The 23,252-nt window shown below is 49.1% G+C and overlaps 1 protein-coding gene across 3 annotated transcripts; it reads right to left on the bottom strand.

Annotated features, from left to right (window-relative positions):
• Positions 1-22,925, bottom strand: ABCB9 (ATP binding cassette subfamily B member 9). 3 transcript variants are annotated; one of them, XM_077308250.1, is made up of 14 exons: positions 22,768-22,925; positions 21,747-22,011; positions 19,776-19,836; positions 16,804-17,540; positions 16,482-16,596; positions 15,078-15,208; positions 12,863-13,068; positions 9,375-9,572; positions 8,413-8,541; positions 6,931-7,119; positions 5,874-6,047; positions 4,124-4,283; positions 3,125-3,261; positions 1-2,009 (listed from the first exon to the last, which is right to left on the bottom strand). In XM_077308250.1, the coding sequence occupies exons 4-14, from the start codon at positions 17,420-17,422 to the stop codon at positions 1,716-1,718; spliced, it is 2,352 nt and encodes a 783-aa protein (XP_077164365.1). In that variant the 5' UTR covers positions 17,423-17,540; positions 19,776-19,836; positions 21,747-22,011; positions 22,768-22,925; the 3' UTR covers positions 1-1,715. The 3 variants fall into 3 exon arrangements, with proteins under 3 accessions (XP_077164365.1, XP_077164366.1, XP_077164368.1); XM_077308251.1 differs by lacking the exons at positions 21,747-22,011; positions 22,768-22,925 and adding an exon at positions 19,180-19,260; XM_077308253.1 differs by lacking the exons at positions 19,776-19,836; positions 21,747-22,011; positions 22,768-22,925 and adding an exon at positions 19,180-19,760.
• Positions 22,926-23,252: the final 327 nt, after the last annotated feature.

Raw genomic sequence — 23,252 nt, forward strand, 5'->3', positions numbered from 1 at the left:
GTATGAAAACTGAGTGACAGAGGTAGACTTTTTATTCTGTAAAGAGTTCATCAAATATCATCAAACCAAATTATATATAGATATGTTTGTGTGCGCGCGCTTCTTTTAAATATTGCGAACAAACAAAACTGCCCAAAAACACAGCAGCATCAAAAAAATACCAAGAAAGGAATGAGGCGCTAAAGTGCTTGAGGTCATTTCAAAACCAAGTGCAACTTGAGAGACGAGAACAAACAACAGTTGTCTTTAAAAAGCCCCAAATAGCTCAATTTTAAATTAATAGTTCAGTAGTTTGTGCGTGTGTGTTTCAAGCATGTTTATGGCTACACAAGAGCTTCTCCCAATGATTTATGGGATGACAAGAAGAGTAGCTTCACATTGGGTGGCACAAAATGGAATTTGGATTGGATTCCGGGCCCATTCTCTTGCCCCTTTGCTACGGCACAACAGACAACGAACCAACCCAAGACAGCAACTCAGACGAGGGATGACTGATGGTCAAATACAACCAAGTGAGCTGGAATTAGTAGCTGAGTCTATACCACGACAGTCATATTCTATGCACGCTTAATGGAAAGAAATCCAGAGTTGTGGGTGAAAATGCTTCTAAACCTCCTTCTTTTAGCAGGGCTTGTGTATATGAGGTCACATCTGAAATTTAGGCATTCAAAAGAGAGAAAGGGAACCCTGTGCCACCCCTGGAAACTGAATTCTGAAACCAGAATAGGCTGACTGGATGTAAATGTAGGAGAGGGGGGGTGCCCATTCAACCAGTGATAAGCGACAGTTAAAAAAATAAGTTACAGACATGCTTTCAAGTGTTCAAGTTGCAATAAGAAACTGCTTCTCTTTTTAAGAATGCCTGATGCTAAAAATAAATACCCCCCCCCCCAAATGCTTTGCAGAAAGAGATCCGTCTCAGGGATTGCTACCATCAAAGTAATTTCTGCAAGGCGCCCGCCCATCACAGTAATGGATGCTCTGCACTTATGGGTGGCTGAGCATGTTTCCCCCCCATAAAATCTTAGTCGCTCTGGGTGCTCCATCCAAAAACTCATTCAAGCCTTCTATTTCATTGAGAAATGAACATGCATCCTCTCTCTGTGAAAATCGCAACACATAAAGTTGTGTAGTCTAAACTAGATGTATCCAGCAGGTTTTCTTAAAAAAAAAAAAAAAAGGCGTGTCTCAGATGGTCAAAATTTTGTGCATGACAAGAGGCAGGTGAAAAAGTATACTTTGGAAGTGCTTGAGGCATGACTGAATGTTCACAGAAGTCGAAAGAATGTCTACAGGCACTCGAGTGATCTTGCAAAGTGACTACTGGTTAAGCCCCAGCTGAACGCCAGTCCACGCAACCGGTCAAAAGGTCGATCGTCCTTTCCGATGCACATGCCTTAAAAAAACACCTGTTTGTAAAGAACAGCAAGTTTTTGCATGCAGGTTAGTAGGATAAGAGAACTCATGGATGGCTTTGGGAATTGCTGACCTGCTAGTTCTCTTTCTGGTCAACTGGGCTACGCTTGCCAGAAGTCAGGTGCCTAAGGAAACCAAGTGCTTAAAATTTGTAAACAGAACTCGTTGTACAGGAAATCTCTGGCAAATCCCATGTTAAAGAGGACTCCTCTTCCTGGGGGATTCCAACCAAACTCCTGAGTGTTTTTACTTCCAAGTTCTATTAATAGCATGACCTTCCAAATGCCAGAGTCAAGATGTTAAATCCGGAACTCCTCCATCCGTCCAGCCTTTGGAGAATCTCTCAGGATGTCTACCAAGCCGCTGTCCAGTTGAGAGCTGTCCCCTGTGCCGGTTTCATGGCCCAAGATCTGCCTCTGCACCAGCCTGTGATAAAGGCCCCCTTCTTCCATGAGCTGCTTGTGTGTCCCTTGCTGTACCACACGGCCCTTGTCCAGGACAATGATGCTGTGTGCCTTCTCCACAGTGCTGAGTCTGTGGGCAATGACCAGCACGGTGTGGTTCTGGACGTCTCCATAAATAGCCTGCTGAATCTATCAAGAGGAAGAGTGTTGGGAGGAAGAAAAACAAAACAAGAACCAACAAGCAAACATTACAGTGTTAAATTTGTTTGCCATTCACTTTTCTAGCCAGGCCCATCCCAGGAGCCCAGAAGAGGCAATGGTAGGGTCAGTAACAAAATCAATGTATCAAACCAGGTTTGTAAACAACCAGTTTACAAAGCACCTTTGGAATTTGGATACAGAATTGTGGGTGCAACCACAAAATGGCCACAGAGGAAGGAAGGCCACCAGAAGCGGGTTATCCTAGTAACACATCTAGCATGTGCTACAGGCCTTGTGGTTCCAGGGCTCCCACAGGGTTGTATGGTTAGGGAGCCTTCACACTATGATTGTTAGAGGGTTTTCATACTTCTGCGGCTTGTGGACTGCAAGAACAAAAAAAAAGGGCAATACACATGCTTCATCAGCAACTGGGCATGCGCTTCACACACTGACCATGTATGTGGACCACAAGCCGCGTAAGAGTGAAGGTCTCTTTAGATATTGGGGCATTGTAGTTGCATGTCCCACTGAGATGCGAGAAATGTCTTCAGCAAAGCCAAGCTGTCAGCTGCTTCCAAAGTTCCAGCTAACTATCCCAGGGGAGGGGGGGGGAGGTAGGCTGCAATTTGTGCAGCACAAATCACACCAGCAATTGTGCTCTGGTAAGGCCCCGCAAATCCTTAAACTGGGCCACAAAACAGCCACCATGGGAGGTGGAGCCAGCCACACGTTCCAACACACACAGAAGAAAAACAAGTGTGGGGGACTTAAAAAAAATAGTAAATTCCAAAAATACAGTAGGAACAAGGAACCAACACTGTAGTGGCAGCTGCTGCTGAAATGCCATTTTAATCTGGCACACTGAATCATATCGGGAAGGGGCAGTCAGAAGGCATGCTGTGCAAAAACCTCTCCTGCCTTCACTCACCTTCTAAAAACACTTGGCCAACGCCAGAAAAAGTAATGGGGTGGGGACCCCTGGTCTTTATGGTTCAGGGATAGACCCATGTTCTGTCTCAGTGCAAGGCAATTCCTTGAAATTGCATCGCTCGCAACCTAACTCCATCCCGAAACAAGAATGCAACGCTTGCACTCCTCCTTACCGCGTGCTCGCTCTCTGCATCCAGGGCACTTGTGGCTTCGTCTAGGATCAGGATCGGTGGGTTTCGGATCAATGCTCTTGCAATAGCCACTCTCTGTTTCTGGCCCCCAGAAAGCTGGGCTCCTTTTTCGCCGGCTTCTGTTAAATGAAAGGGAGGGCAATAAGGAGCATTCACATCTCTCCTTGCAGGCGAGCTGAGCTGAGAACTGGGCTCTTCCTAGCTCAGCCTGGAGTAAAGGAGGTTGAAAGGGGACATGATTGCTCTCTTAAAATATTTGAAAGGTTGGAATTTGGAAGAAGGAGCAGTTCCTGTTGGCAGGAGAGGACCCATAGTAATGAGTTTAAATTATGTGTAGAATGGTACCAGCTAGATATCGGAAAACATATTAGCAGTGTGAGTAGTTCAATAGTGGACTTGACTGCCTAAGAAGGTGATGAGCTCCCCCACATTGGTGGTCTTCAAGCAGCAGCAGCAGAGTTGGTTCTTATATGCTGCTTTTCTGTTCCCGAAGGAGTCTCAAACCGGCTTAAAATTGCCTTCCCTTTCCTCTCCCCACAGCAGACACCCTGTGAGGGAAGTGAGGCTGAGAGAGCCCTGATATTACTGCTCGGTCAGAACAGCCAAGGTCACCGAGCTGGTTGCATGTGGGGGAGCGCAGAATCAAATCCAGCTCACCAGATTAGAAATTTGCACTCCTGACCACTACACCAAGCTGGCAGTGGCTGCCACAGGAGGTGGAGCCAGCCACAAAATGGCTGCTGCAGGTTACTTTCAGTCACACATCAGAGCTACCTCACAGTTCAGTGTGAAAGGAATCAAGAATGCTCTCCCCCTCCAATAAGCAGCAAGGTGAGAGCAGAGATAATCTGCCAATTGGACCCGTCACGAGAGAGATGGACCCACTTCTCCACTTCTCTAGTCCCCGGCATGAGAAATTCCAACACCTTGCCTCTGCTGCGGATGCCTCAAGAGAATAAGATTTAGCAGGCTGTTCGGTACCTGTATGGTAGCCATCTTGCAGCTCCGTGATAAATATGTGGGCATTGGCCATCTGAGCAGCCCGAACCACTGACTCGTAAGGAACAGACGCCAAACCATAGGAGATGTTTTCTGCAATAGATCGGGCGAACAGCACCGGCTCTTGGCTCACCAAGGAGATCTACAGAGAGGGAATCCGCAGAACAGTTTTGATTTAATAACGAAAGGAGATGGCTCAAAGAGGTCCCCGTTGTTTTGGACAGACAGCTGCCGGCATCACTTACATAACAGTTTGTTTAATGCAGCCCTTCATAATCTTTTTTTTTGGCAAATGGCATTACAGCTGCCGCACTGCGCCTACCCACCAATCCCATTTTTGCCACTGTTGGCTAGGGGCTGTGCAAATCTTTTACTCTTGAAATCCGGCAGGCAAAGAAAAGGTGACGCACAGGTTCCCTGGCTCAAAACTAAGGTCTGCCTGGCTTCACATAACTTCTTTCATCCCCATTATGCATAGACCCAGAAGGAATTATCTAGGGCAGTAAACCACCAAAGGCCTAAGGAGCTTATTCATTTCACCTCTGGCTTCTCCGATTTTAGCAGGCAGCAATTGGAGGCTTGGTCCTAAAAACAAACGGATCAGAGTCAAAGCATTCTGAGGCAAGGCTGCCTTAAACCGTCAGAAGAAGAAGAAGGGTTGTTTTTTGTATCCTGCGTTTCTCTGCCTGAAAGAGTCTCAAAGCGGCTTCCAATTGCCTCCTTTTTCTCTGCCCACAATAGGCACCCTGTGAGAGAGGTGGGGCAGAGAGAGCCCTGATATTACTCCTTGGCCAGAACAACCCTATCTGAGCTGTGACTAGCCCAAGGTCACCCAGCTTCCAATTGCCTCCTTTTTCTCTGCCCACAATAGGCACCCTGTGAGACAGGTGGGGCAGAGAGAGCCCTGATATTACTCCTTGGCCAGAACAACCCTATCTGAGCTGTGACTAGCCCAAGGTCACCCAGCTGGTTGATCGGGGAGGAGCGGGGAATCAAACCCGGCACGCCACAGGAGAAGCTACCGCCCTTAACAACCACACCACACTTGCTCTCGGTTCCTTTTCTCCTGCTCCGACAGACAGCACATCTCCAAGGTCTCAGATAGGCCCTGTCAGCTGTTCTGAGAGATCCTTGAACTGGAGAAGCCGGGGGCTGAATTTGGAAGCTGCATCATGCCAAGAGGATGCTCTGCTGCTGAGCTGGCAGGCCTTCCAAAATTCAAAGTTGAAAGACACAAAGGATCGAAATGAATGCTCTGTGTGTGTGTGTTTGTGTGTGTGAGTTTTTGTGTGTTTGTGAAGATCAGCCCTCAAAATATGAAGCTCCCAAGTTAAGTACTGGTTCAGTAGTGCCTCCTTGGATGGGAAGTGGCTCTCTGGGGTCGCAGGCATAACAAGGACTTTCTCTGAAATTCTTTAACTGAAGATTATGTTCTCCTGCAATCATCAGCCATCTTAGTCCTTTGTGGTCCCTGTTGAAATCCACCCTTAATATACATATATGTGGAGCGCCTTCTCTTGGAGGAAAGGCTGGAGAGTTGGAGTCTCTTCCCAGCCACTATAACAAACAGATGCTGGGCTGGACTAGATGGACCACTGGTCTCATCCAGCAGACAAGGCCTTCTCCCGACAAGAGTGCAAGAATATCCCTGGAACAAATGTTTCCGCTTCCAGGACCAACTCTGACCACCAAGGACAATAAGTGCTGGGATGGGGTTATGGACGACCCATACCGCTGAGTGCAGGTACTTGTGCTCATACATGTGAATGGGCTGCCCGTCCAGCAGGACTTGTCCATCTTGAAGGGGGTAGAAGTTCTCCAAAATGTTGACGCACGAACTCTTCCCGCTGCCGGAAGGGCCCACCAGAGCTGTCACTTTCCCAGGGCACAGAGTGAAGGAGACATTCTGCAAAATAAAAGATACCTTTTGAGCATCCCCCCAAAAGAGGAAAAGGTATGTGTTAGGAGGCCTGGCAATGCCCTTTAGAGAGGATATAGCCAGCTTGATGTGTGACAGCTGGCTTGATGTAGTGGTTAGGAGTGTGGACTTCTAATCTGGTGAGCCGGGTTTGATTCCCAACTCCTCCTTCACATGCAGCCAGCTGGGTGACCTTGGGCCCACCACAGCACTGGTAAAGCTGTTCTCACAGAGCAGTAATATCAGGCTGTAATTTCAGCCGCACCCACCTCACAGGGTGTTTGTTGCAGGGAGAGGAATGGGAAGACGATTGTAAGCTGCTTTGAGACTCCTTCTGGTAGAGAAAAGCAGCATATAAGCCAACTCTTCTTCTTCCAGAGGAAGAGGTCTGGAACACTCTTCCTTTGGTAGGTGTCCCAGCCACTAATGATCTAACCGAAAATATTCCTGTTCTAAAAATAAGATCTCATTCTTTAAATGGAAGCTGCAAAAAAGGCATCAGCCTCTTTTTTTGGGGGGGGGGAATGGATGGACGAACACAATTCTCCATGTGGGCAAAATGTTTACTTTATGACACAGGAGTGTTGGACTGCATGACTTTTCTTATGTGGGGCAAAGTGCCTACAGGCCTTGCCATGGCTGGGATGGGTCTGGCTGGAGAGTACACAGGAGCAGCTTTGGTCGAATTTCAGTAGCTTCCTGTTTTAAAGAGACCAATCAAACTGCACATCACACCAGGGAAAGAAAAGCATCTCAAACATGCAGGTAAATATGGGAGCAAGCAATATGGGAGCAAGCATCTTGGCTCCCAGCCAGCTGAATATTTCGCCATCTCAGATCCTTCCTTCCGTATTCGCTGGAATAAGCTTACCTGCAGGACCTGGGTTGCCGGTCGGGTGCGGTAAGCGAAGGTGACGTTCCTAAACTCCACTCTGCCTTCCAGTTGGCTGGGAGCCAAGGTCCCGTCACTGAGCATTGTTGGTTCGCGGTCGATGAATTCAAACACTTTCTCTGCAGCACCCACTCCCTGCATCAATCCGCTGTAGACAGAGCCAATGGACTTTAGAAACAAAGAGGAAAAGGACGTTAAAATCCGAAGAAAGCCTCCTTCTTCTGTTGTTCCGTTTTCTGAAACAAATATTCAGCAATATCTAGCAAAACGGAGAACATTGACACTTAATACTGTGCCTTTCGGAGTGTTTTTTCTCAAATGTAGCAAGTTATATCTGCTCCTGGATATTGCAGGGGAAAGGTAGTGTCACCGCGGATCAATCATAGACATCGCATAGGGAAAATTTAAAGCGCATAGAATCATAGAGTTGGAAGGTACTTCCTGGGTCATCTAGTCCAGGGGTAGTCAACCTGTGGTCCTCCAGATGTCCATGGACTTCAATTCCCATGAGCCCCTGCCAGCATTAGCTGGCAGGGGCTCATGGGAATTGTAGTCCATGAACATCTAGAGGACCACAGGTTGACTACCCCTGATCTAGTCCAACCCCCTGCACTATGCAGGACACTCACAACCCTCTCGCATCCACTGTCACCTGCCACCCCCTTGAACCTTCACAGAATCAGCCTCTCCGTCAGATGGCTCTCCAGCCTCTGTTAAAAATCTCCAAAGGAAGTCCGTTCCACTGAGAAACCGCTCTCTCTGTCAGGAACTTCTTCCTGATGTTTAGACAAAATTTCTTTTGAATTCATTTTATTTCACTGGTTCTGGTCCGTCCCTCTGGGACAAGAGAGAACAACTCTGCTCCATCCTCTACATGGCAGCCTTTGAAATACTTTAAGATGGCTATCAGATCCCCTCTCAGCACGAAATATAAAAATGTTAATTGAATAACGTGTAGATGAGTTTTTTAAATTTCAGGGTCACCGGGGATAAAAAGCCCAATGCAAGTCAGCCCTTGTCTCTGGAATGGCGCCAGACTACTGCTTGGCTCTCTTTCCAGACATAAATCCTTTAAAAAATTTTTTACAAACCTATTGCTTAGAGTTTTCCCTGGCCTTGGGAGGCGCAGGTTCCCCCCTCCTCAAGTCATTAAGTCTTCTGTTTCACTGCACAGCTAGAGACAGCGGTGAGGCGATTTTTAAACACTGTTCATTCCTAAATTCTTTTTCAAGGGAAGACACTTCACATATGGCTTAATAGTACATCACAGGGATACAGGAGGCTTAAAACGTCCTGGGCCCCTTTGTTCACGCGAAAGAGACGGCAACTCCAAACTTGGAGATTTATTCTCCAATGCTAGCGTTACTGGAGAACGACAGAGAATTTGAGATAACTGGGGCATGGGGGATCCGATACAAGTTTCCCACGGAACACAGCTGCTTGCCTCTCCGAAGCACTTGCCTCCATGCAGTCTCCCAAGACGAATTCATAAATAATGAAGGATATCAGGTTCCCGCTGGTCATCCGGTCAGAGATCACCAGGTGGCCGCCGTAGTACAGGATGCTGACTTGGACGATGAGGAGCGTCAGCTGCAAACAGACACAGACGTTCAGGCTCACGGAGGAGTTGAGGGTTTCCCGGACAAAAGGACGCCTTCAACGCAGCAACAATATTTCCCCCACTGCACGACAACAGTACTTCCTTGCAACTAATGAGCTGAAACAGGCAAGATGGAACTGGTTGACCACTGCGTGAGATGGGATGCTGGACTAGATGGACCACTGGTCATATCCAGCAAGGCTCTTCTTATGAAGGCCTCGGGCCTCTGTGCCCTGTCGTTAGCCCTGCAGAAGAACTGGTTGGCTACTGCGTGAGACAGGATGCTGGACTAGATGGACTACTGGTCTGATCCAGCAGGACTCTTCTTATATTCTTATGAGGGGATGACCTTGGCCTCACTTCCCTGGACCTGTCAGCAGCTGTGTGAGACAGGATGCTGGACTAGAAGCGCCATTGCTCTGATCCAACAGGGCTCTTCTGACGTTCTTATGATGTGGCACAGGGTTTTCAATTAATTAATGCAGTCCTTTGGTATATCAAACTGATGTTGTGGATAATGGCTTGAAAGCTCATTTAATCTAACTTTACTTAATCTAAACTGTTTAGGGAAAACATCCCTAGGATTAGGGCGGAATTAAAACTGTTTTGGAAGCAAAAACATGCAGGATATGTGTATTATATGAGTCGCAGCAGAAGTGTGCGTTATTCCATTGCGCACAAGCATACAACTCCTTCTCCGGAATCCAACATGGGGCGAAGCAACAGTTCGACCTCCGGTTCAACCCCATATCTGGCAAACCTGGATGGTCCAGCATGCCTACAAAAGGGCACTGGGGAATGGGGGGGCAGAGCTTCCACCTACCCCGCTGGACCAGACATAGTAGGTATACGCCAGGGCTTCCTTTTTGTTGAGTTTGTAGACTTGCTGCAGTTTGTCCCGATAGACGTTGGCCTCCACCTCCTCGTTGGCAAAGCTCCGGACGGTCTTCATGGCGGAAATGGTCTCCTCTGCAGTGTTGTTGGCTTTTGCTAGGGCATTCTGAACCTCCTTGGAAAGTTTCTGAGTGGAGAAACCGATAAGAAGAACAAGAAGAGGATGAAGAAAAGTTGTGGGTTATTCCCCGCTTTTCACTATCTGAAGGAATCGCAAAGCGGCTTACAATCGCCTTCCCTTTCTCTTCCTGCAACAGACACCCTATGATCTAGGTGGGGCTGAGAGAGCTCTGGCAGAACTGCTCTGTGAGAACACCTCTAACAGGACTGTGACTGGCCCAAGGTCACCCCGCGGGCTGCATGTGGAGGAGGAAATCAAACCCAGTTCTCCAGATTAGAGGCCGCCACTCTTAACCACCTAACCACGTTGGCTCTCTGAGGGGAGAACAATACACCATGGGGAGGAAGACTCTTGAGGAACCAAGTCATGGAATTATCCTGTTTCAGTGTTTCCGAAGCCTTCTGCAAAAGTGTTTGAGAGACACCCATGAGTCTTTGCCAAGGGACACACACACCTTGTGTACTGTTTATGCAAATGTGTGATTCTTGAGAAGAGGCCCAGAAGTCCACTGATCCACCCAGAAGGTGTCAACAGCTGTTGTATTAATGTTTAGTTTTGCATGCTTTAGGTGGGGAGAGATGCTGGCAATGAGAAGAGCCATGAAGTAGTTCATATGAAAAAGGAAGAAAGAAACAGGCATGTTAACGCAAGGTGGGGTGAAGAGAACCCTGGGGAGGGAGGGATCTTCCCCCTCCCCCAGACCTGCAATTTCACACCCACACCCACTGAAAAAAAATGGTGGTAGTATCTCTATAGCAACAGCATGCTATCGCGATATAGCTACGACTGATTTTTAAAACTCTGAGCAAAAACCCAGCAGTGGTGTGGAAGTTGGGCAAACGGTGGGAACAAGAGGAGAGGGACAGGAAATGGATGTGGGTAGAAATCCACCCCCTTCCTTTCCATATTGTGACCAAGCCTGCTTATAGTTGGATTTTCCAGAAAGGTCTGCACCAAAGTGGGACTGGAAAAAGCCTCGGCAGAGCCTGGGAAAAGCCGCAAGGTGGACAATGGGACCGTCATGATGTCATGCAGAAGTGCAAAAGAAAAGGGCAGCTTTTTTTTTCCAGGGGGAGGAGGAAAGGTAGAGCAACTCTGTGGAAGCAGCCAAGGACCAGCCCATGTGGAACTGCTTTGGCCTGTCTGTTGGATGTTTTATCACTGCGGTGGGGGCTCCCCTGTGTGCAGAACAACAAGGGGGTGGGGTGGGAAAGGGAGCGAAGCTTAAGAAGGTCACTCAGGCATGTGTATCCCACAGACCCCGATTCAGCACAGCCAGCCTCTCTCCCCTGAGTCCCATTCTCCGCCGGATTAAATCGAGCCGCGTCAGAGAGCCAAGAAACTGCTGTGGGCAGGAAGCCAGGCATTCAGTGACTCAGCCTGTGTGGCAGGGTAGCCTTGTGCCGGTCCAGCTTTTGCCTCTGCAGAGCGATCAGACCCGGAGGAGCCTAAAGGACGTGGTGGAACAAGAAATACGGCCTGACTAACTGCAGCCCTCGTGTGTGATACGGGTGTCCGGATTCAGGGCTACGGGTTTACGTAGAGGTGAAGCAATACAAATCCAGTCTGCTGATGAACCGTGAGGGCATAGCCAGGTGCGCAGACGCCCCAACCAGTATTACAAGTTCAAGAGAGAGACAGGGAGAGAGGGAGAGAGAGAGAGGTAGAAGGAAATAAGGCGTGGAACTGTAGATGTGTCATGGACGAGAGGAATTCCAAGTTTTTCCCAATTCCCCTATTATCACGCTCTGTCTAACTGTGAAGAATACCAGGAAATGGGGTCTGAGTTCAACTGAAGCAGCTGAGCCCGACAAGATTCACCATGACTACATCACCTTGGTGTTTTCCCCATGGAAAGACAGACAGGTGAAATACAATAAAAGAGTCCGCTCTGAAGAGCTTACCATTTACATTTACATTTCAACACGGACACATAACTTTGATATAGTTCTTCTCAAAGCAGCTCATGTCCATTATCTTAATTATCCAGATTACAACCCTGTCAGGTAGGCTCTCTCATGAGACTGAATTATCAGGAGTCATCTGATGGCTGGCAAAATTAATTTATTGTCAAGAGAGAACAGCTCCCATGGTTGTTAAAGAAGCCCACTTTTGAACTATGAGGCCCTCTACACTACAAAGATTTTATTTTTCCTTATACTTTTATAAAGCTTGTTTTTATTCCATTTCCATAGCAGCCCATTTCTGCTCTTTGGGCTGCTATGAAATGTCACTGATATTTTATGCTGTAGCCCTTGATTGGGAGGCCCAGGCTAGCTCGATCTCATCAGATCTCAGAAGCTAAGCAGGGTCGGCCCTGGTTCAGTTTTGGATGGGAGAACACTGAGGATGTCCAGGGCTACTGTGCTGAGGCTGGCCATGGCAAACTACATTTGCCTTGAAAATCCTACTGGGTCACTGTACGACTCGCTGGCACTTCCCACTATTGGCCTGTCCCAGTAGGATTACTAGTTTATAGCACTGTTCCCTTTGAACTCCCCCCGCCTTTCCCATTAACTCTATTTTGTAACTGAAATCTTATTCTGTTGTAAGTTGCTTTGGGCTACTATATTCCAGAAAAGAGAAAGAAGAAAACAGAACAAGGACTATCACAAGAAGCAAATCACTCATCCCTACAGTGATGAGGAGGAGGACTGAAGACTATCTATAGAATTTCTGGTAAAATTGACACTTGGGGGTGAAGATTTCACATTAGCAGCCATTACTCTTCGCCTCTCAGAAAGGGAAAAGAAAAGGTAACAAGACGTGGACAGGAACCAATGCATCCCCCTGAGGCTGGTGATGAATCTGCCACAGAATGGAACAAGCACTAAAAGTGTGGATATATGTCACAGAATCCTAGAATCCATAGAGTTGGAAGGGACCTCCTGGGTCATCTAGTCCAACCCCCTGCACTTTGCAGGACACTCACAACCCTCTCGCTCATCCACTGTCACCTGCCACCCCCTTGAACCTTAACAGAATCAGCCTCTCCATCAGATGACTATTCAGCCTCTGTTTAAAAATCTAAAAAAATGGAAATTTACTTTAAGTCTATCCCTCTGTCTGTTATTGGAACTCCCAACTTCAGAATCTATGCCACTTCTAAACCCAGTGCAAATTTCTTGTGCCTAAATCAGCCCTGCTAGCTATTCTCGATACATGGCCACGAGTTTCCTTCAGAGAAAAAGAAAAGATTCTTTGAGCACTTTTGGGGATGCCTCACTTTATTGCACAGCCCACCACAGGGGCTTTTGTGTGGAAACGTACTCCGAGGCTAAGCTCCGGGTACTCACCTTGTAGTATTTCCCATAAAGGTCCGACATGAGCATGATGATAGGGAAGCCCATGAAGGTCACCAGGGAGAGCTGCCAGGACAGGCTGAACATGAAGACGATGACCCCTGTGGCCTTGACCACGTTGCGCAGGAAGATGTTGATGTTCTGGGACACGAGGTCGCTCACGATGGTGGTGTCTGAGGTGAGCCGTGAGATGATGTCACCTGAGAGAGACTCCGTCTGTTTAGGACACATTCTCAGGGCAGATCCCAAAGTATGATAAATCACACAGCAGCAGTATAAAAGGAGGACTCTGTGGTCATGGTGGCTTAACGTGCGGAAAGTAGGTGGGAGGGGAGTCTTAAGAGCCAGTTTGGTGTAGTGGTCAGGAGTGCGGACTTCTAATCTGGCATGCCGGGTTCGATTCTGCGCTCCCCCACATGCAACCAGCTGGGTGACCTTGGGCTCACCACAGCACTGATAAAACTGTTCTGACCGAGCAGTGATATCAGGGCTCTCTCAGCCTCACCCACCTCACTGGGTGTCTGTTGTGGGGAGAGGAATGGGAAGGCGACTGTAAGCCGCTTTGAGCCCCCTTCGGGTAGGGAAAGGCGGCATATAAGAACCAACTCTTCTTCTCTTCTTCTTCTTCTTAAGGGGAAGAGCACACGGAAAGCAAGGGGCCACTACTGAGAAATCCCAGCTTTCGCCTGACTTACCTTTGCAGGTGGGGGGAACAAGAGGGTGCAGGGTACAAGAAGGATCATTCAAGAATCCTGGCTCCAAACAATTCGGGGCTCTCAAGGCATGAGCCAGGACTATGAATTGTACTCCAAAACAGACAGGGACAGCAAAATGGGAACAGAAGCTGCTCTTAACCACTACACCAAGCTAGCTTGGTCTGGTCTACTCAGTGTGTCAGCAGCTCTCCAGGGTTTTAAGTAGAGGTCTTTCCCATCACCTACCACTCACTCCTTTTAACTGCACATGCTGGGGATTGAACCTGGGACCTTCTGTACACCAAACAGGTGTTCTACCACTGGACCACAGACCACAGTGGAATGTTTGTCAGACGCTTGCTTTACCAGCCTTTTGGCATCTATTCAAGACTTTCCCCCCTCATTTGCCGAAGTCTTTGGCAGGTGAAGATCCTGCAGTGAGTGGACGGCGGTGGCCAAAAATCTGGACCGATGCACTGATTTTGCTGCAGAGAGGGACACTTCCCTGTTCTGATTCCAACAAGCTGTTTTCAATTTGACGCTAAGCCAGAGTGGGAATGCCAAAGGATTTTGTGGGGCCTTCTGGTCGGTTGGAAATTCGCTGCCAGAAGCCTCAGGAGGGGAGCCAGACCACAGAGCAGATTAAACGCTCCCTCCGTGTCAACTCCCAGGCCGGGATCCAAAGGCCCGTGTGGCTAGATCCATGTGCCCAAGGGCGATGCGGAACCGTGGTTCTGGCAAGGCAGCCTCCCACGAGGCCACAGAACAAATCCCCTTCGAACCAAAGGGCCTTTCAGAGAAGCTGGCAACATGGCAAGGGCGACGGATGGCCTCAGGCAAACTTTCCCACAAGGCCGGTCCCATGCCCCATGGAGAACCTCAAGCGTTTAACCGGGTCCTCCATTTTGACTGCCGCAGCAGATCAGAACTGCTACGTGCTCTTAAGGAGCAAATACATCCACAGTCGCCCCCTGAAGCCTCCTGATCCACTCACGCTGCCTTCTTGACCCTGTTGCCTGGCATTTCCTGCTATATTATGCCTTCTCTCTCCCTCTCCAAAATGCCATCTTTCATGCAAAGCTCTCAATCTGCAGGCAGAAAGCAAGCCAAGGTATACAGCAAGCGCTTTGCTTCATAGGCCTCGTCTTGCTGAAATCAGAACCACCACAGAAGGTGGGCGTATATTAGAATTCCTAATTGCAGGGGGAGGCTGAGCAGACGACCGGCCAGCAAGTTCCTGGAAGAGGCAAGATTCGAACTGGGGACTTCACAATTCAGTCTCAGTCTGAGGGTGGAGAGCGATGGGCAGGGGTGAGGGTTAAATTTTAGCATTGTTATGGTTCTTGGGTGGTTTTACTGCTGTTTGAGGAGCAGGATGGCCGTTTTGTGCTGTGAAGCAGCCTGAGCCCTTCCATGAGGAGGGGCGGAATACAAATTCAATAAATCAACACGGATAAGCGACCAGTTCTGAAAAAGCCCCGGGGGCTCCATGCGCAGTGGAGACGGAAGCCCACCTGTGAGGTTCTCATCGAAGAAGCTCATTTCCTGCGAGACCAGGGAGCGGAAGAGGCTGTTGCGTAGCCGGATGTTCAGCCTGGCAAAGATGAGCGTGAAGACGCCGCCTCGGATACCTGCGGCAAATGAGCTGATTGCAGATAAGAAACGTTATAGGATGGACAGGCGTTGGCGCACGACCCCTCAGCCCCATCTTACCACACTAAAGGAAGCCAAGGGAGAAGCCGACAGGTACCGTGGAGCCGCATAGTTCCAATGCTCGGATAGCTGTGGCCCGCCATCTCGAGAGACACAGATTTCCATGGCCTCCTCAGAAAACTGGGGTGGCCAAGAGGTAGCCCATGATCTAGATCAGCCATTTTCAGGGGAGGGGGCATATGACACCCTCTAGCATAGTTGAAGGGGCTCACAGACTGAAAAAAGTGGGAAGGGGATCCTCAAGGGTTGGGAACTGAACCAATGAGATGCTCTTTTTGACACGTATAGCGCCATAAATTCTGATTAGAGTTTTGGAGGGAGACAGATCCCTGCATGAATCACCCCTGAGAGAATACAGAGGGAGTTCAGAATAAACTAATAATAATGAATCTAATCAGCATACCACAGAACCTTAGCTCCAGAAGCTGTTTGGGGAATTATGGTTAGCAAAAAAGGGCATCCATAAAAGCTTACTAGCAGGAGGAGGAAAAACTGATTTTAATACCCTGCTCTTCACTAGTTGAAGGACTCTGAAAGCAGCTTACAGACACCTTTTCCTTTTGTCTCCCCACAACAGACATCCTGTGAGGCAGGTGGGGCTGAGAGAGCTCCAAGGGAACTGCCACTAATTCACCCATCTGGCTGCATGCGGAAGAGGAGTGGGGAATCAAACCCAGCCAGGTTAGAGGCCGCTGCTCTTTAGCTGCTACACCAGGCAGGCTCTCTACACCAGAGAAAGGAAGCCCCGTTGCTCTCTAGAGAGCCCCGGGTTGGTCTCACAGCACTTCAGTGTACACAATAAGTCTCTGAAAGGTAAACGTAGGGAGCAGGGATTCCAGCCTAGCGAGGTTTCACAGCACATCCTCCAAATTAGTCCCATACCGGACATTGTGCAACATTTAGATTAAACTGTTGGAATCTGTTATTTTTCAAATAATCCCCTCCTGATTGGCTCAGTTGGAGACTTCCTGCTCCCTCGGGCACACTTCCTCCCTGATTGCCTCCAGATGAACACAGTCAGTTAGACTGCTAGGACTATCTCTCTCCTCTCTCGACACGGCTGCTTTTCTTCTCAATTAAGCTATTTCTTCTTTAAGCAGGGAGTGCTCTGCTCCTCCTTTGACAACCTAAACAAGAAGGCCTGCCTGCTCGCCTTCGTTCCCAGAAGCATCTAAAAGAGACGCCCGTTCTTCTCGTAAGGTTACCTTCCTACGGCTAGAACGGCCATGATGACCACTGCGGTGGAAAACTTGTCCATGCTCTTCTGGATGACAATTCCATCGATGGCCCGGCCCGTGTAGTATGGCAGAAATGTTTCTCCTGTTGGTGGCAAAAAGAAGAAGAGCTGGTTTCTAGCACCTCGCTTTTTACTGCCACCCTCCATTCCCCTCCCTCTTAGCTTCCCCATTCATTTACTTACTAGGGGCAAAGGTCATTGCATTCAGGAATACAACGGGCGCTAGATTGGGGGGCGTGGGGTAGAAGAACTCTGTGGATGGCCTCTCCCTCTGCCCAGGAGTCACTCACCCAAAGCAGCGACCAGCAAGAAGAAGAAGGCCACCACAAGGAAGTGAACGTCGGGTTTGGTATACGATAACAGTTTACAAATGGTGGCTGCTGAGGCCTCCTCTTTCTTCGGCCGGGCCCCGAGAGACACGGGGTCCCCCACTTCCTCCGCTTCCGTCCGAGACTCCGAATTGATTCCCAAAGTCTCCCTGGCAGGTTTGACGGACGAGAGCAGCTTCCAAAGGAAGAACGTGGCGGCCAGCGACAGGTACGTCCAAGCGAACAGACTCCAGAACCAGGGGCTCTGGATGGTCTTCCTCACCTCTGAATAGAGCAGCAGCTTGGCTAGAGCGTAGATTCCCACCGCGAGGCAGACCAGCGTGATAAAAATCCGGGAGACTTTCAGCCGCTTGGGGCCGTAGTTAGTGTTTTTGGCCACCCCGATGGCTGCCCCCAAGAGCAAGCAGCTCCGGTACAGGCAGGCCCCCCAGATGTCCAGCATGGAGTCGAAGATGTTGAAGTGCTTCAGGTCCTGGAGGATGTTGCCGGCGCTGCGGCTGTGTTCGTACAGCAACGTTGTCACCGTCACGTCCACGCCGATGAAGGCCAGTGTGCCGGCCACTGCTTTCCAGGCGCGCATTTTCGGCTTCTTCGGAAGTGAGGTAGAGTCGAAGAAATAGGGAGGGAGGGAGGGAAGGAAAGAAGGAAGGAAGTCCTCTTAGCTAAGGACTGGAGCCAATGTGTCAGTCCGGTCTTTCCTGAAAGGGAGACGAACATGTGAAAAGAACTGTGAGCACCTTTCCTCTAGGAAAGGGAAAAAGAGAAAAGAAAGGGAAAAGAAAGTTGCTACTGTTTCCTGAGATGGATGACTGAAATTACAATTTCACTCAGTGTGGTGTAACTCTCAAGAGCGGTGGCTTCTAATCTGGCCAGCTGGGTTTGATTGCCTGCTCCTTCGCATGCAGCCATCTGGGTGACCTTGGGCTCATCACAGCCCTGATAGTGTTGTTCTAAGTAGTTCTCTCAGAGCTCGCTCAGCCTCACCTACCTCACAAGGTGTTTGCTGTGGGGAGAGGAAGGGAAGGCGACTGTAAGCCGCTTTGAGACTCTTTCGAGCAATGAAAAGAAAAGTATACAAAACAATAATAATAAATTGTGATAATAAAATAATAATAAAGCCTATTCTCCGGATGTAGAGAGAGGCTCAATTATTGAACACCTTCTGGACTGGTACAAAGAACTGCCTTTTCCAGAGGGCCTCATCTGACAATGCTGTGAAGATTTTTGCAGAGGCTTTGCTGAAATACATTTGCTGCCTATTCACATATTTAATATGCTGACAGCTGCAATTTGTTTTAATATAGTGTGATCAACTACCTCGGGAGCCATATTTGGCTGGGAAACATTTTAGAAATGCACTAATGCATACATAAAATTATATGCTAGGAGATTCGGGGATTTGATGGCTGTAGACCACTAAATTAATATTCCTAAGGTTTTATTAGCTAGGCCAATTTGTCCCCTCCTTACCACCAACCCTGAGTGAAAGTTTGTTAACTCTTGTATTTGCATTTCTTTTCCCATTGACAAAAATTCTTATGGCCTCAAAACGTATGATTTATGACGTATACAAACACGATAGAAGTAATGGCTCTGTTAATATTGTAGACTCTCTGGGAACATCTTCAGTGATATTAATATAATTTGTGGAATTTTTATTTTAAATTACACGTACACACATACACAAAATAGAGAAGAGTTGAGTTTTTTTATAGCCCGCATTTCATTCCCCGAAGGAGCCTCAAAGCAGCTTTCCAATCGCCTTCCCTTATTCTCCCCACAACAGACACCCTGCGAGGTCAGTGGGACTGAGAGAGCTCTGAGTGAACTGCTCTGTGAGAACAGCTCTAACAAGACTGTGACTAGCCCAAGGTCACCCAGCTGGCTGCATGTGGGGGAGCGGGGAATCAAATCTGATTCTCCAAATGAGAGGCCACCACTCTTAACCACTGCACCAAGGGAGGGAGCAAAATTGCCATTTCTAGGTTGAGACATACCTGAGATTTGAGGAGGGGGTATTAAACTGGGGGAGGGTGGGGTTTCGGGAGGAGAGTGACCTCAGCAGATTGTAAAGGCATCCAGTCAATCTCCAAAGCACCCACTTTCTCCAGGGGAACCAATCTGTCTGCTGGAAATCAACTGCTGCTGGCCCCAAGAACTCCCAGCCGGACTCTGTTACGGACCCCAACCCTTTATCCATCCAACCAACCTGAATACGACCAGCTGTGGAAACCCCAAGGGAGACCTCCGGACCCAAACAACTTCCCTTTTGCGAACCAATCTTGTAGAAAATAACTCAAATCATTAAAAAAATCATCCACATTGGGCCTAAGATACCTGAAATGCCTCTTCTCTGTCAGGAGGGCACGGAGACAGAGAGACCCTCTTAACGCCAGATGTGCGGGAAACCCACATTGGCTGTGGAGTCACAAACGGGAAAGGAAATCTCAGCTGAGAAAAGGCCTTTCCCCCTTAAAGGCATCCTCAGTTGTTGCTATGGAGATGGAATACTGGCCTCCCCTGAGCAGCGGTTATTTTAAGGCCTCTAACCACCGGGTGGCCAATCCGACCCAGACGGCCCAGGCCACCCAACCCCATCAGATTCTGGGAGTTAAGTGGGGTCGGCTCCAGTTAGTACTTGGATGGGAGACAACCCCCAACCAAGAAAATCCAGGGTTGTGGGCAACGGCAAGCCACTTCTGTCCGTGTTTTGGCTCAAAAACCCCACGGGAGGGGTGGCCAAGCCATGGCTCTCCAGGTGTCCACGGACATCTTGAGTCTGGGGCCACCCTCAAGACCAGCACAATTTAACTCTGGGCGTAATCTTTCGTGGGCACAAACTCTTCTTTAGATATGCAAAATTAAATTTGGTTGACCAAGATGCCCCTGGACTCTGACTTGTTCAGTTTCTTTGGACCAACGTGGTGACCCACCAGCCTCTATCTTCATGGAGCTCCACGGTCATCATTATATCAAAGAGTGAACGGGCAAGGCCTGCGGATGAGAAAGAAACAGCCAAATTTGTAGATGAAGAAGAACCTCCATTTATTCACGCGCTCACTAGATATGTAGGGGGTGTGGGGAAACGCAGCTTTGTAAATTAAACAAAAGAAAACAACAACTCCCAAACATGCACACTGTTAAGTTCAGTTGAAAGTTAGCTAAGGTGGGAAGGGAAAGGAGGAATGGGATTTTGGCCTGTGCAAGCCCCTGCCCATTAATGAAATACCAAAGGGGAGAGAGTTATTTGAGCGGAGGGAAGATCTCCAAACTGTTACCCTCACTGGTTTTGTAATAACTAACGTAGGCCGGAAAGACTGGGGAACAGGAGGAGCAGGAAGTTCAACTTTCTTTCAAAGACCTCGTCGTTGTTCACCGACACTGCAGTTTCTTAAGTTCTTCTACTATTTGGAGTTTTTGTTTTTGAACGCTGCAATAGATCCTCTCCTGCTCCCCCAGAAGGTCAAACTTCCAGCATAGATCAAGATGGGCGGCTTATGAGCCTATTGGCAGCAGCAAAAAAGAGCCAGAGTCCAGGAGCGCCTGAAAGACTAGCAACATTTGGGGCAGGGGATGAGTTTTTGCAAGTAGCTGCTCTCTTCTTCAGATGCAGCCTGACGGAGAAAGGGGACAGCACCCCCTGCTGGCTACGGGCTCATATCGCGATGCCAAGCAGCTGAATCTTCCAGCAATACAGTTGCCCACAAGAGAACCAGGGCAGCAGTTTTCAAAGCACGGATTTCCCACACAGATCAATTCCGGACATTAAATAACCACCTTTGGTTTCAGAGAAGGGAGAGGGCGTTTGCAATTCACACTGCTGATTGGCGAGGGGGTTCCGGTTCACTTGGCCAGAGAGGCCCCATTTGCGTCAAAGTCCCCATGCCTTCCAGAAGATTCTGGGCCTACATCCTGGCCTTGCCACCCTCCTGCAAAGTGGCCTTAGGCCCACCATTCTCCCTCAGTATGAGGGAAAAACAGGAGGGCGACTACCCCAAGCTCTCTGGAGAAAGGGGAAGAACAAAAAACAAACCGGCCACAGTTCTAATGGTGAAGCTAGGTGTGGGACCCTTCTCTGGGAACTGCTGGCCCACTGAGGCACAGGAGAAGGGTTTTGAGGACCACCAACACCTTGCAAATTTTCTTTCAGACTCAGCAGTCTGGTTAAAAACATGGCTGATGGCGAGCTAAAGTAGAGGTCAAGAGGAAACTGCGAAGTCATTCCGTTTAAGAGAAAATTCTGCAGGGGAAGCAATTTTACGAATACAATCGTAACCAGTAACTCAATTTTGCTTGATTTGTGTACGGCACTACTTGGTACAGGAGGGAAATAAAAAATATTATTTGAGGGCCACATAACAGATTCTCACTGGAGGGCAGAGACATTTTGACCGCTGTAAATTTTAATTTTTGTATTTGTTTTAAAGTTGTTACCCACCCTGAGCATTGGAAGGGCAGGACATAAACACAAATTAATAATAATAATAATAATAATAATAATAATAATAATAATAATAATAATAATAATAATAATAATAATAATAATAATAAGCAACGGTCTGAGGAGCTGCAACATAATGGACACTTGGGAATATATTCAAAACATCAGAAATTCAGCAGCAAAAAGACTCTATCCCTATTTAGTCCAAGAGAGGGCTCCTACTTTTGACTTAACCCATCTGACCAAGAGGATCCAAATCAAAGCTTAGTCAAGACTAGAGTACTACTTTGTGTTCTACCTGGGCCTGCCCTTGAAGTCGGCATGGAAACTCCGATGAACACAGAAGGCTGTAGCTCAACTATGATCAAGAACCCTCCACAGCCTGTCCACTAAACCCCACTGTATGTTCACCTGTCTGTTGCCCATAAGTTAACGGGATTCCGTTCGAGATATCATCACCTACATGGCTCTTGGTATCCTTGCACCGTTGTGCCTGCAGGACGGCTTTTCCTATTGCTTTGCAGGTCTGAGCAGAGGGGGCACCGGACAAAGGGACAAGATCAGCAGCTGCCTGGGCACGCACGTTCCTCGCAGTTGCCCCCACCTTGTGAAGAAGCTGGATGAAGGCAGTCGGGGAAGACTCCCAGGCATCTCTCTTGCAGACGGTGTCCACTGGAGCTGCTCAAGAGGGCAGTTTTGGGGAGTAACAGAATGGCTTAGGATGGCACCTTTAAAAACAAACAAAACACAGGATTGCAGACTACCCCAGAGCTGACTACATTTACTATCCAGCTCTCATTGCTTGATCTTCCCATTTTTTAATTCTATTTTCCGGATGATTAAGCACGTCCCATACTTTACTTTCCCTTTTCTGCACGGGCAATCCCAACTTTTGCATTCTTCAGCGGACGTCCGACCACGCTATTTTATACCCTGCGATCGGCCAGGAGGCGGGTAAAGCCAGCAAAGAGTCTCAAACTCACAGGTGCTGCCTGTAATGACTTACCGAGGGAGGGGAGGGCCCTCTGTGCATGACCAGGCACCCTGGGCTCTCGGGTTACCGCTACTCGCTTAGTTAGCCCGCCGACGTTCTGAAAGTGACCCCTGCGAGGTAGGCTAGGTGGACTGCGCGAGCATCACGGAACCTGAGCTCGGGTCCGACCCAAGCGAGCGAACTGCGGCTGGCGCAAGTTGCATCTCTGGCCAGAAAGCAGGAGGCGGAGGCTGCTGCTAGCTGGTTGCATGGAGGCGCTCCCATCTGCGCCAAGCGCCGCAGCCCGAAAATGCCGGCTCCATTTGCATGGGGAGGAGGGGGAAATGACAGTGGCCACGATCCGGATCCATCCTTTGGCGCAGCAAGAAGAACGGGACTCCCCTCCCACCTCCCCCCCCAGCGAAGGGGCAAGCGAGGCCAGGAGGAGGAGGAGGAGATGCAACCCGCCGGCGCCCGCGGGCACCACCGCAAGCCCCGCAGGAGCCCTCACCTGTCAGCCGGAGCAGGAAGCCGCCGCCGGACCCTGGAGAGAAGCCGGCCGGCCAGCTGGGCAGCCTCCCTCCCCGGGACAAGGTCGGAAAGGGGCGGGGCGTTTCCCGGCGTGCCTCGTCAGGCCACGCCCCTGCCTCCCTCTTCCCCCCCCCCTTTGCAGCCGGGGATCGGGCCCCTTGCAAGGAGGGACTCCTCGCGCGGCGCTTTGCAAGCGGTGCGGGGTGAGATTGCACTGCAGTCGTCGCTTGGAGGCGCCACTGCGACTCTTCCCTTGGTTTCCTTTGCAGCCAACCACCCCTAGCATCTTCCCCTTCGGATAGGGATGCCAGCTTCCAGGGAGGGGCAGGAGATCCCCTGGAATGCCAGGGGGCATCTCCAGCCAAAAGAGGAGGAAAAGGGTGGGCTGCGGCACGGAGGTCCCTCCTCGCCCCAAATCCCCCCCAATTCCTGGCTCCGCCCCCAAAGTCTCCAGGCATTTCCCAA

Source organism: Paroedura picta, chromosome 13 (genome assembly GCF_049243985.1).
Source record: "Paroedura picta isolate Pp20150507F chromosome 13, Ppicta_v3.0, whole genome shotgun sequence".
In the NCBI taxonomy this organism is placed as follows: domain Eukaryota; kingdom Metazoa; phylum Chordata; class Lepidosauria; order Squamata; family Gekkonidae; genus Paroedura; species Paroedura picta.

Bases quoted from the DNA above. Each gene is read 5' to 3' on its own strand.
- ABCB9 (XM_077308250.1), bottom strand. From the start codon at position 17,422: ATGCGCGCCTGGAAAGCAGTGGCCGGCACACTGGCCTTCATCGGCGTG. The intron at 7,120-8,412 runs GCAAGTGCTTCG...TTGTTTCTAAAG, and splicing joins TCTTGGGAGACTGCATGGAG to TCCATTGGCTCTGTCTACAG. The intron at 6,048-6,930 runs GTAAGCTTATTC...TTTATTTTGCAG, and splicing joins CGGCAACCCAGGTCCTGCAG to AATGTCTCCTTCACTCTGTG.